Source organism: Pagrus pagrus (assembly GCF_965226575.1).
Source record: "Pagrus pagrus genome assembly, chromosome: 6".
Lineage (NCBI taxonomy): Eukaryota > Metazoa > Chordata > Actinopteri > Spariformes > Sparidae > Pagrus > Pagrus pagrus.
In genome coordinates, this window is record NC_140190.1 from 10,474,889 (window position 1) to 10,488,704 (window position 13,816).

At 41.2% G+C, this 13,816-nt stretch overlaps 1 protein-coding gene across 1 annotated transcript; it reads left to right on the forward strand.

Moving 5' to 3' along the window:
• The first annotated feature begins 4,922 nt into the window (after positions 1 to 4,922).
• On the forward strand, positions 4,923 to 13,769 carry fsd1 (fibronectin type III and SPRY domain containing 1). Its single transcript, XM_084354087.1, has 13 exons — positions 4,923 to 5,099; positions 6,476 to 6,571; positions 6,665 to 6,796; positions 7,661 to 7,762; positions 8,025 to 8,047; positions 8,480 to 8,601; positions 10,095 to 10,304; positions 10,390 to 10,488; positions 10,609 to 10,756; positions 10,848 to 10,930; positions 11,444 to 11,695; positions 11,953 to 12,041; positions 12,136 to 13,769. The coding sequence occupies exons 1-13, from the start codon at positions 5,085 to 5,087 to the stop codon at positions 12,244 to 12,246; spliced, it is 1,482 nt and encodes a 493-aa protein (XP_084210213.1). The 5' UTR covers positions 4,923 to 5,084; the 3' UTR covers positions 12,247 to 13,769.
• The last annotated feature ends 47 nt before the right edge of the window (positions 13,770 to 13,816 follow it).

Sequence of the window (13,816 nt, forward strand, 5' to 3'; positions counted from 1 at the left end):
AAGTACAGAAAAACAAGAACACACACACACGTACACAAGCACACACACCTTTTTTGCTCGTAACAATGGTTAGTGACGGGTGCGTTGTATGTTCCTCATTCCTCGCTGTCATGAAGAAAACAAAATATGAGCGTTCATTCAGTGTTAGTACATCAGAATCCCTGTATGACATAATGTTTCATTATAACAGGCTTTATGGCAACACTTCACTTTATGTGCCTCTATTTAGCATTTATGAGCAGCATATAAGCATGTAGTGTATTGAATGGTTTATAAGCCGAAATAATGTAGCTGTCAGCAAATATAAGCAGTGATGGAATGTAACTAAGTACTAATACTCAAGTACTGTGGTTAGGTACAATCTTGAGGTACTTGAACTTATCTTGAGTATAGAGCCAAATTATTGCAAATTAACTTATTTTATCAACAATCAAATAAAATAAATAAACACTTCCAGTATCAGAAAAATGCAGGATATCGGATCTGATTATTGGCCGGGCTGATAATCGATTGACATATATAATTCAGTATGCATACATGTTAATATATGTATAATTTCCTTTTACTTGTACTTTTGATACTTCACTTTATTTTTTGCTGGAAAATTACTTTTGATACTTAAGTACAGTTAATATCATATACTTTCTACAAAAGTGCTATTTGTATGAGTGACTTTCACTGAATTGTAAAACCCTTACTTTTACTGAAATATGACTTGTTGGTACTTTATACAACACTGGACATAAATCTTTATTAATGTATTTGTCAACCACTGTAACTCCTCCGGTGTGAATCCGTAAATGGAAGCTGGTTTAGACGGATTAATAAATGGAACACAGCTGCAATAATATTAAATATGTCTTTATAGGAGAATTATTGAATTGTTGACAAATACTGTACTTTAATAAACACGTAACAACTATATTATAATGTGACATCAATATGCTGCTTATAAACATTAAATAGGGGGACTTATAGTTAAATGTTGGCAGATTTTTTACTTACATGTAATACTTACTGATAACAACTTCTGTTCCATTGCTGACATTTTCTTTCAAGAAGGGAATATCTATTTTTACTTTGCAAAAGTACCATCCGCTGTCCCCATCTGTAGCACTTGAGTTGTAATTATACAAAATCTGTTCATCGTCTTTGTCATCAGCCTTCCTTTTGTCAGGCATTACCGTGGAGGTTTTTGTAGATCTGTTATACATCTTTGACCATAAAGTGCGTGACTCATTGAATAAACGGCCAGAGGGGTTAAAATGCCAGTGCACCCACATTCTCTCATATCCCGTTGTATTAAAATTGCACTTTAAAATCAGAGGGGAACCAAAAAGATGTGTCACTGTCCGAGTGTCATTATCCAGAGTCACAGGCTCTTGACCTGATATCACCATGGCTGCTACTGCAACTATAGACAGATAGATAGAAGGACAGACAGGCAGGGATAAAGATGGAGTTGTAGTTAAAATCAACACAGATTTTCTTATTTTTTTATTTAAAAATCAGTGATATACTATAAACATTTTGCAACATCTGTTGTTAAAAAACTACAAAAGTTCAACAGGAGAAATGTCATCCTGTCCATTCATTATTCCATTAAACACTTCTATTATATCTTTACTCTTTTCTTTTCTTGTCTGTTTTGATCTACTGAAGTCAACACTCTTACCTGTGAGGAACACCCGAGTCGACCGTTTCAGCCACATTTCCATTGTATCATGTGCGAGGTGGTCTTCCTCTCAGACTCATCCTGTTTCTGCCTGGCTGCCTGTCTACATGTCTGTCGCTATGAGAGAGCTAGACACAAAAACCTGTGCGTGGGTGGGAGGAGGAGTTTTTTTTTGTTGTACTGTACTGTGAGAATAAGTTCCTTTATCACTGAGTTGCGGAGGTTGCATAAACGACGAATAAAGATGGAAAATGGTGTAGGCTTATCTGACCAAAGACAGATTCCTGACCAAACCTTAGTGCACTATTGTTACTTTTACTTTTAACTCACAGACATCACAGCCACATGCTGCTGCTATCTGAATCTATAAATGTACATCCTGCTGAGGCACACTGCTGCAGATGTGGCAATCAGCGACTCCCCCAGTGAGATAAAGACGCGTGTGCTGACTTGCTGAATGCTGTCAAATAAAAACAGGGCAAAAGACGATGATATGAGGGGTTTGTGAAACCTTTGTGGGTTTTGGTGCGAGGGTGCTAAACGCATTTCACCTTGTCCCCACAGCGTCTTACTAGAAAAGAAGCTCTTGGCTTCCTGTGAGAAGACACAACTAAGTATGGTGGGATAGATGAACTCTCTGATTCGATATCCGCAATTTAGAGGATAACTGCAGAAAAGACAACAGAGATGAGAGATGATATAAGTTGAAATACAGAGATACTGACAAAACATTATAACCTCTGAGACCGTGACCTTTAACAGTCTGAAATCTGTGGCACTGATTGATTCTGATATCAAGTAAAAAACATCTTTAATTCAGTTTAAGTCAAAAAATGCAGCATGGTAATTCATGTCTGTGTGTTATCTGTTCATGTGAGTGAACAGTGAAGAAAAAAGGCCTCAAGAAGAAACGTCTCAAGGGGGAGTATAGCATCGGAAACCTCAAACTTTAGAGCTTCATTGTCACAAAGAGACTGAAAGTAGGTCCTGTGTGCGACGCAGTGTGAAGAAATGATTGCAAATCATTTTTTCTTTTTGGGCAGTCCTGTGCAAAGATGTAAGTGTGGGTAAGTGTTATCAAACAAACTGAAAATGACTTTTTTTTTTTTCTTCAAATAAAAGGCAGGCCTACAGAGAGGAATCTTGTCTCATGATGAATCTGCTTTTCCGTTCTGGTCTTATTTGTGTAACTTGCTGCACATTTAAGTGTTTTGTGGTTGGAAACTGCTTTTCCAGGTCATACAGATTTTGTTTTATGTTTTATTTTATGTAAGCGGAATGAAATAATCTGGCTATTGTTTTCCCTCATTGGCCAGTCAGTTAACATTTATTTGATATACTTTAATAGGCTATATATATATATACAATGATATGAATAATATGAATTAACTCTTTTAATCAACAAATCAACAATGTATTACAAAGTTTAGAAGTGAAAAATGTAGATATACAAACGTTAACATCTTTAGTGTTGTTTTATTGTTGGATTGATCAATAAAAAACAAATATACTGTCATTTTTTATTCTAATATACCTTGTGTTTTTTCTGTAATTGTTTTGTAGCAGAGGGTAATTTTTTTTTTCTCTGTAACTGCAACACTACCGTTTATATTTTGTTGTTTGATCTTGATTAAACGGTGACTCATGTACTGGGCTTCATGCTTGATTGTGTTGTGTTGTCTTGTTTTGTTATCTAGACTCTAATCTTTACTTTCGCATTCACGTTATTTAGCTGCGGTGAGAATCTTTTCACTGCGGTGGTCCACCACTCCTAAATGAGTGTCAAGGAAAAACTGACTACACTTGTTTGTTCTCATCTGTATGCTCATAAAGAAACACACAGGATTAAACAATTTACAGCACGTTTTGCACTTTGAGGAAGATGTCACATTGGTTCGGTCATATTGCCAGCTGCTACCTGAGAGAAAATGTTAAAGGAATATTTGTGTGATTTGATGTTGCTGCAGGTGATGCCTGGAAAGGGATATAGCCAGGAATGAATTCTGCCCAGGACAATTATTTACCAAATCGTACCATCAGCCAAGATGATGCATTAGGGACAAATGATGCTACATGATTGCGCAGCAGCCAAAGGACAGAATATTACAAAAAAAGAACAATAACAATAGCCAAAAATGAGCAATATAAATAAAAAGGTAAGAAATAGAATAGACTTGTATATACATATAAACATGATATTGTACAAAATTAACAGCAGTGATTTTTTATTTACAATACAAATAATAAATATGGGTATTAAGAAAATTGACCAGATAGTATAGTCGTATTGCACAGTGCAGAGTGCAGAGTGAGGTCTGTTGGGGGCAGTGCTGATTGTAGAGTCTGACAGCAGCAGGAAGGAAGGACCTGCGACGCCTCTCCTTCACACACTTAGGGTGTTATTATGAATATTATTGTTGTTGTTGTTGTTGTTGTTGTTGTTATGTGAAGAGGCCTTGTAAATATGTGTGCATTATCCTAAAAAAATATTTTTCGTCAAAATACCTGACAGGGAAACCTGGGGCAAACTAGTATCATAGTGTAGAAGTGCTGGTTGGTTTGTGTCCCTGTGTAAAACATACTGTCTATAATGTGCTGTGTGGTGCCCCGAGGCCCCCAAACAGATAAATCCACCCACGTTAGTTAACATCATTAGTTTTGATTAGAGGAGGCAATCATTTTACACCCTATTTCAATTAGTATGTAGACACATCCTGTCATTTTTAGTGGTAACATAATGTCAATTTGAGGTTTTAAAATAAACCTTCAAAATATGTTTCTGTATACAGTTCATTTGTAATATCTGCCTTTGCTTTAACTCGACGTCTTGTTTAATCCATTGTGACTCACACACATAGTCTTTAATCTTCTTATAATGCAATAATCCTCTTAATATAATGTGTTGGTGGTGTTACAGCAGCTATTCTGAATGATAAGCCACCTCAGACTGGTCTAACTACAGACACCCTCTTCACCCTTCAGCCAAACACCATATATGTTTAATTTAATTTAATTTACACATAAACTGACTCTTCAGTTACATTTCATGCCGTTATTTTACAGCGTTAATATCTAAATATTCATATTTTTGTTCTGAATATTGTCAGGAAAATAACTACATTGGAAGCACAACATTGAATTCGCCTGTTCTGCTCCCCCACTGTCCCTGAAGGCAGCATTACTCACCCACACAACAGAAACATCAGTACCCAGAATCCTCCTCTGCCGCATGCGCAGTCCGCACTACGGCCCGAAGGCGTTGGTGGTTGGTGTCCGTACGAGGATGCGTCGCACTCCGGCAGCATCAGTACCAGCTCCGCCGTGCTAATAAACCAAAAACCCGGGGGACGGAGGACTAATACGGGCGGTGTTTGCGGCTCGAGTGGCGCCGGAGCATCGGAGCGGCGACATGGGGGACCAGAAGGTGAGCCGGAGCCGGTGAACAGGTGTCCCTGATGGGGGGAAGCCGTTTCAGGGCGTAGTGTACAAAGGAAGGAGGGGGACGAGCCGCGAAGCTGGGGAGTTTGTGGATGCGGTGCGGGCTCGTTTTTCACAGACACGGTTCATGTCTTCATCGCTGTTTTGTCCGGTTGAACGTGGGCTTTATCCGGCTCAAACCAGCGGTGACTTGGTTGTGGATGTATCGGCTCTGTGGTCGGGGACAGGGGGGCCTTGGCGCAGCAGCTCCTCTCGCATCAACAAACATTAGTCCTTCAGTATGAATGGGCTTGTTCACTGTGGGATGGCCAGCTTGAGACACAATATAACCGGGGTGGTGACGTATCAAAGCTGTGATCCGTGTAATAATCGACCCAGTGTGTGTCCGGTCCCTTTTAAGTCGGCTGTTCAGCGGTTGTGAAGCCGCATTATTAAATTATGAATGCGCATCCTTCCGCCCGTGAAGTGTCCTCCCTCCCTGCCTCCCTCCCCCCCTGTGCACTGAGGCCAGGTCCAATCTGCACAACTAATGTTTAATCATGTTTGTTTGTTTTTTTTTTTAAAAAGGAGCTCAAAGCTCCATGTGGCCTTTGCACATAGACACTGATGAACAACCAGAGAGGAGGCAGAGAAAAGAGCTGGAGGTGTGTTTGACCTGCACTCATTCAGACCTCTGTGCTACAGCTTTTAATGAAGAATATTAAGAGCTGCAACGATTAAATTAATTGCAAACTATTCTGATAATCGACTAATTGGTTTGAGTCATTTTTTTAAAAGAAAAGGCGTCCCCAAATGTTTTGATTCCAGCCTCTTAAATGTGAATACTTTCAGGTTTCTTTCCTCCTCTGTGACAGTAAACTGAATATCTTCGGGTTGTGCACAAAATCAAGACATTTGAGGACGTCATCTTGGGTTTTTCACCACCTAACATCTAGTCGACTAATCAAGAAAATCTACAGTTTACAGAAGCCTGACCTATATATCAGTTGTCCAATGTTATAGGCTGATATTGGCCTTTTTTTTTTACAGAGCATAACACAGAAAAAGATGCTTGTGGTAATTTCTGCTCATTGAATTCCCAGTGTAGTTTTCTGTTCCAGTGCACTGATGTAATTGCATTACGCACCATATGCATCCTCATTATATGTAGTGTCCACTAACCTCATTTGAGGGATTATTGCAGAAAAAAAATGTATGTTTATGTTATAAAACATCCAGCAAAGGTCGGGCTCTAAAAAAAAGCATTCATCGCAGCACTGCAGAATAATCACATGTATAGTGTTTGCTGAAAAGGATCCGATTTAGTGTTTTGCATGAGAAAATGTTGAAAATACCACATTAAGTTTTTGTCTGTTTCTTTAGGAGTCACTGCGTAAGATCACCCACACGCTGGCGTTGAAGAATGAGGAGATTTCCAACTTCGTCTGCACTCTCAAGCAGAGCCTCGACAACTTAGAGGTACAAACACCGACATGGATGAGCTACAGTTTAATCCGGGAGTTTTTCCTCTGTCAGTTCCTGTGTTCACTCATCTTTCTGTTGTGGCACCAGGCGAACTCCAACAGAGTCCAGGGCGACCTGGAGTCTGAGTTCACCTCCCTCCACTCCGCTCTGGACGAGATGAAGGAAAGCATGTTGACGCGCATCAAACAGGAGAGAGCCAGCCGCACGTATGAGCTGCAGGTATCTGCTGCTGTCTTAATAGATTTTCTCACATTCTCTCTGTTCTTATAGTTTCTTGTCATGTCTTGATCACCAAATGAATGATGTGTTTTTGCTTTGAAGTCATCAACATTAACATAACCCAGACATCTTGACCTTTTAGTGTCTGACTGAAAACTGAAGATGTTCTCAGAACCTGGCTCTGTAGACAAAACTTCAGATGTCATCAACTTTGCTTTGAGCTTACATTTACATTTACATTTACATTTAGGGCATTTGAACAAAATCAAACTAAAACTAGACGTTTCCTAAAAGAAGGAAATGTAGTAGCCTAATAGATTGAGCACACATTTGAAAGATTTAGAAAAATCACAATAAAATCAAATTATTTAGGCAACAAAAGGAGAAAGGATTCACATGCTAGAGGGATTTTTAACTATCAAAGTAATGTGTTGGATGTTTAACCCCATCTTACAATGTAGAAGTTTGTAAAAGACCTTTTGATTCTGTATTAATTTATTTTTTTGTCAAATACAATTTCAAAAATTCAGTGTTTTAAGATTTGGTATCTTTGCTCTTAAAGGTCCATCACAAGTTTTTTTACAGCAATCACTCCAGTTTGCACATGCACTCAAATATGACGTTATATAAAGCTCCAAGGTCAAAATACCTTAGACTGCGTACTTCTCAAAGCTCTTCGTCTTGGTCTTTTGTTATATGCATTTAAAACTGTGCAGCCTCAGGACCAAACTGTGACTCTCAAATGATGCAGCCCTCTCCGCAGCTCCTGCAGGGAACACAGTAGCCTCATTATAACGAAAGACGAACGTGTTAAAGTTGGCAGACGTGACTCGTGTTTGACTGTGGGTTCTGTATTTTTCTCAGAGTCAGCTGAGCGCCTGCTCCAAAGCCCTGGAGAGTTCAGAGGAGCTGCTGGAGCTGGCCAATCAGACGATGTGCTCCTCTCAGACGGATGGTTTCAACCAGGTAACTGACCCCACTTATCTGCTGACGTCATGCTGCTGCACTGTTCTCTGTTTATAACTTCATGTTTTAATGACTGATGGTGAATTTCAGTGTCCATATGCATATGATTTTAATCTGTCCTTCTCGTGGTGTCATACTACCAGTGATTTTAACACAGCCACCAGCCACGTTTTGTGTTAAATGACGACATGATGGGCTACAACTCAGTTTTCTCTTCGCTCCGTATCTCTCCTTTTCCTTTCCCTCTCTGCTTCTCCTCCAGGCGGCCAAAGACATTAAGGATAGGTATAGTACTCAGCCATCCATTGCTTCCCTTTTGTCATAGTAACCACTGAGCCATCTCATAATGTAGCATGCATGCATTCAAACTATCTAGCCACCACCCATTTCGTAGACAATAAGCACTTTGGAAAACTTTCCACTCGAGAGCCTTTTGTCTCTGTGTTTCCCACTGTCTTCTCCGGTCTGTACCATCCTGTGTCAGCCCCTCCCTGGTTGCTCCCTCTCTAGCTCCGCTTTTTGAATGTAGATCAGGGTGATGAGTCAGTGTTAGTAGCAGAAGTCTAGTTAGTGGCCTTCTCTTAGTGAGCAGCGGTAGAATCACCTGTTTCTTTATTCGTTTGCCTCTGTTCCAGTTGAATAATGGTCCACGCTTGTTTCCACTCCGTGTGTGTGTGTGTTTTTGTTTGTGTGTGTGTCTCTTCTCTTTGTCCGCAGCGTGACAATGGCTCCAGCCTTTCGCCTCTCCCTCAAGGCTAAAGCCAGTGACAATATGAGTCACTTGATGGTGGATTTCAGCCAGGAGAGGGGGATGTTGCAGAGCCTCAAGTTTCTCCCAGGTCTGCATCACTTTTCATTTAAAATATTTATAACGCAGAGAACAGGATCCTCCACCAAAACATGCTTCCTTTTTCCTTTTTTAAACGAACAACGATATCTCAAAGAGCTTAACGTCACTGTGTACAATATCTGTGAAGAGGACTGCTTATCCCTTGTCAACAGGAGAAATTCAGTCTTCACATCACAGCACAAAATGAACAACAGAACAAGAACTAAATAACTCACATGAGCCTCCCAGGGAGGGTTACCTGATATAGTATGTATAGTAAGTTGTAAACAGAGGTCTGCTCCACGAGGGCTGCAGAATTAATTATGTATTATCTAAGTTAATATTGAATACTGAATTAATATTATCCGAATCGCGATATGGATAAATCACAGCAGCTACAGTTGTTTGATAAAGGTAAAATGTGACAGAACAGCATTATAATGAAGTATTGTAGCGCTGCAGAGATGCCTTGTTCTTGTTCTCCAGATGTAAGACGACATGTTTGTTCAGTACAGACCCCAACAAATGTCACATCATCATGATTTTAATAGTCTTTTCTGAAAGAGTGAAAATTGTGATGCCTAATTGATCCAATCATCATCAGTGATCATGAATCATACTGCAAAATACAAAATGCATTTATGAAAAAAGAAAATCTCTTTCTTATCTCAAACTGATAAAGTATATCTGATCTATACATCTCGATATTTGCAAAGAGTCAAAAGTAAAAATTGTTGTGTTGTGTTGACAAATGAGTAGTAACCACACACAGGTGTTAACTTTTGTCTCGGTTATGCAAAATCTCCGTTCCTTTGTGTCGAACCATACTTCAGAAAGTCAAACCACAGAAGAACAATGGCTCAAACAAACAAGCCGCCTGCTGCATTGGCTTCACTCAGCTCCACTTACCGGTGTTTTCTATATCAATGAGACGGATGACTTTATGTAATGTGAAGGGGGTCGTTTCTCATCGACAAAACCAGTATCAGCCGAATCTGCAGCTGCGTGAGGCTTCTTAACCTCTTGGTGTGGTTTTACAGCCCACGTTTCTTCTGAAGGGCTCGTCTTGTTGCTAGCAGCCGTTTGCAGCAAAAAAAAGCCACTGTACAACACCTGTTTAGCACCAAACAGCAAAACGGACATAATTTAGTGACTAGCTGGTGAAGAAAGTTGAACTATTAGCAACTAAACAGCCAGATGTTAACCTCTGGAGACCAAAACAGAGCTAAAGGTAGAGTGAATATTGGTCAGGTGGACACAAAAATGACTTCAGCAAGAGGTTCATACTAGGCTGTAGTTTTTATTTTGGGGTTATTCTGCCCCCTAGAGGCAAACATTTAAAAACATCAAATGATGCAGCTTTAAAATTATTCCCATGTGACCCATGTGTCCGTGTTTTCCCTTGAAAATTGTCTTGTTATTGAATACATTACACAATACTTAAAATGTTTGCTAACAAGTGCAGAGGAAGATGATTTTTCCTTCTTCTTCTCTTCTCTCCAGTTCCCGCCACTCCTGAGATCCAGGTGTCAGAGTGCCAGGTCTGCGATAACACGGTGAGCATAGTTTGGACCCTACCGGAGCCCGACAGCAAAATAGACCACTACATACTAGAGCATCGACGCACAAATCACGAGGGCCCGCCGCGCATCAGAGAGGACTACCCCTGGATGGTGTTGGAGGGGATAAAAGAGATGGAACACACACTCACAGGTAGGAGGAAGACTGCGAGGAGACGTTTGTTGTCTGTACTTTGATGACTCATAAAGGATCCTCCTTGTGTTTTTTTTATTCTCAGGTCTGCGCTTCGACACCCGCTACATGACGTTCAGAGTGAGAGCGTGTAACAAGGCCGTGGCAGGAGAGTTCTCTGAGCCGGTTACACTAGAAACACACGGTGAGGATACTGGAAACAAACTAGCTTTAGAAGATAGACAAGACAGGAAAAGTCTGCTGTATAATGATATTTAATAATAATAATAATAATAATAAAGTCTGCCTCATTTTCTATTTGAAGCTTTCACCTTCAAGCTGGACGCTGCTTCGTCCCACCAGAACCTGAAGGTGGAGGACCTGAGTGTGGAGTGGGACAGCAGTGGAGGAAAGATACAGGAAATGCGCAAGGAAAAGAACCGAACCAACTCCCCGATGCACTCTCCAGCCAGGTTTGTACGGATGTAAACTTGCAGTGTCTTTAAACCTCGATTATTGAATCTCAACAATATGGATCTTTGCCCACCATCTGTCTCTTATCAGATCAGCCCTGATGTCCCCTAAGAGAGCACCGACAGCCCGGCCCGGCAGAGACAGATTCACAGCAGAGTCCTACACAGTTCTGGGTAAGAATATGCACAAAAAGCACGACACATGTATTTCTACATTTCTAGCAGTAAAGCAAAACACACTAGAGTTATAACTGTAGCCAACATTTATTTGAATCTGAGCTGTTCTCGAAGAAAAAAAAAATATAATACTTTGAACTGAGTTTGAAGGCTAGCTCATTAGCCTAGCTGGCCTGACTGCACGAGGCATTAGCTGCTCAGGTAAGCTAGTTAGTATAAAAAAACAGCTGATCATCCAAGATAAATGTCACGCTGAAAAAGTTGAAACGTGGCAGTTCTTTGCATCAAAGCTGGTTTACAGACATTTCCTTGCCAGCTGTCTCTATTTCTCATTCCAACTTTTATTGGAAGACTCTCCTCTGAAACAGCCAACACAGATAACTTTCACAGATCTGAGGTTTCGTTCCAGTGAAGTACTGACAAACATCTCAACCAGGAAACAACACACTAAAACTTGCACTGATACGTGAACACCAGGTATTTATCAGCTGGGGTTATGTCTCGTGACAGCTGACACCATGATTGACGCTGGCCAGCAGTACTGGGAGGTGAAGTTCGACAAGGAGAGCAAAGCCTTCGCTGTGGGCATCGCACTGCGGAGCCTCGGCCGATTCGACCAGCTGGGGAAAAGCAGCGCGTCTTGGTGCATCCACCTGAACAACTGGCTGCAGCAGAGCCTCACAGCCAAGCACAACAACAAGGCTCGGACACTGGACTGTCCCATCCCAAACAGTATAGGGGTCTACGTCAACTATGACGAAGGTACGATGGACACAGAGTCAAATGTTGAGAACTTCTCCCCCCAACAAAATAAGAACTGATCTTAAAATATTTTGCAAACATTAAGTTCACACATTAGCAATTATCTCTTTCACGAGTGTGTGTGAAATAGTCCTTTTTAACAGTTCTTAGTGCTGAGACCAGGGACGGATCTAGAGAAATATTCATGAGATGGCAAGAGGGTGGCATGGTGACAGAAATATATACAATATTTGCTGATTCAGTGTGTTCCCCCTCAGGTGTTCTGTCTTTCTACAACTCCAAAACTAAACAGCTGATGCACACCTTCAAAACCAAGTTCCAGCAGCCAGTCATACCAGCTTTCATGGTGAGAAACATTTCATGAAAAACCTTTTAAATATATCTGTTATCTCCAAGCATTTTAGTTTTTAATCTGCTTGTTGATGTGGCGCCCCCTGCAGGTGTGGAACGGCACTTTCTCAGTCGTGACGGGCCTGCAGGTTCCCAGTATTGTGCAGAGCGGCCAGAGGAAGAACAGCGGCACCAGCAGCTCCAACGCCAGCCTCACCTAGACCCCTCCACTCAGCCGGCTGCTGGACGCCTCCCATTGCTCCTCGACCACAGTCACCGCTGCAGAACATCACCTCTGCCCTGGCTGCGGTCCAAGCCATATCATGGAAGAGTTACATCACTGGAAGATGATGGTTCAGCCTGTCCCACATACGGTGTTTGTGTTGCATGACGACCAAAAAATAGATGTGGGAACGAGTGAGTCATCCAGGCTGTCAGTGACAGAACTCTTCAGATGTATGACTCTGGCTGTTGTGATTGCTCGGGACATGTTAGCTGTAGTCCTGCTAGTTTTCCCTCTCTCGACACATTCATTTAGCACTGTCCCACTGCTGCTAGAGCAATGGTTTAGCGCTGGCCGCTGCCCTTCATTTCCTCTCCTTCACCAAAACTTTCAGTAGTACTGTCAAAGCAGCCAGCTGCAGGCCTGTCCTGTCTGCTCTCTCCCTGTGCCTTCCTCCTCATTTCCAAACTGATCAGCCAAATCTGGTGCTCTGCACCAACACGCTGATATCTCACAGCAAGAAATGGCCTCTCTTTATCAAGTTTAAACAACGTATCGTGTCAGTGTCGAGGTAACTTGTGTCAGTGCCAGTATAACCCACTGAATCTGCCTCTATCCATCAACCAACCTACTGTATGTAACCCAAATAACAGCCTGCTCTTAGACAGTAACGCTACTGAGTAGAATCTAGTTTAATACTTAATCAGGATTATTAAATTTTGCCAGCAAGCAATAGATCGAGCAGAATGATCAACACATATAGGAATGTTGTATTTGTTTCTTGCCAAGGCGTGCACACTCAACAGTGTTTACTACATTTCACTCTTTTGTTATCAGGTCCCACAATTTGCGTGCAAGAAACTGGGTCCTGTCACCTCCTGCTGAGGTTGCATTAGTTTTTAAAATTAGAGTCAGTGTCTGCTCTGACGGCCAGGCTGCACAGATAGTCCAAGGGGAGTGTTAATCAGTGTAACTCCACGTACTGTAGAGGAGTCATCAGATATGGCTTCAGGATTTTGGAAATGACTGTATGTTCACCTGACTGCATCCTAATGCTTGTATGTACAGTGTGTATGTGTCTAATCCTGATAATAACCACTTTATTTGCTGAAGATGAATCCCATTTACGAGTAGTGGACTGTGTAGTCCAAACATAACAAATAGCTAGCAAGTAGCCTCAGCTAACTAATTGTATTATGAGAGTTAGCCAGGTTCAGGCTCCACCTGGATGAGAAACACAAGCGATCAAACTCTGGAAGCTGATGTAATGAAGTCCTTTGTGCACCGCCCCGACCTCTGAGTTGCGTTCATGTCATACGTTACACAGTCTTGCTTTGCCACGTTGCTCCTTCTGTATGCATCTCCTGAATAACTGTAGCCTGCAATGCTTTAAAGAAGCGTCAAGCTGAGAATTATGTTGACTTTATTTCACATGCTGACAAAATGTCACGATTTATTGTAAATAGTTTAATTTTTCCACTATAATGTATCAGTCGTTGAGGTAATAAAGGAGTGAGAGCACTTTGTTCTTGGATTTCTGCTTCAAATAAGAATGAGACACAGCAAAA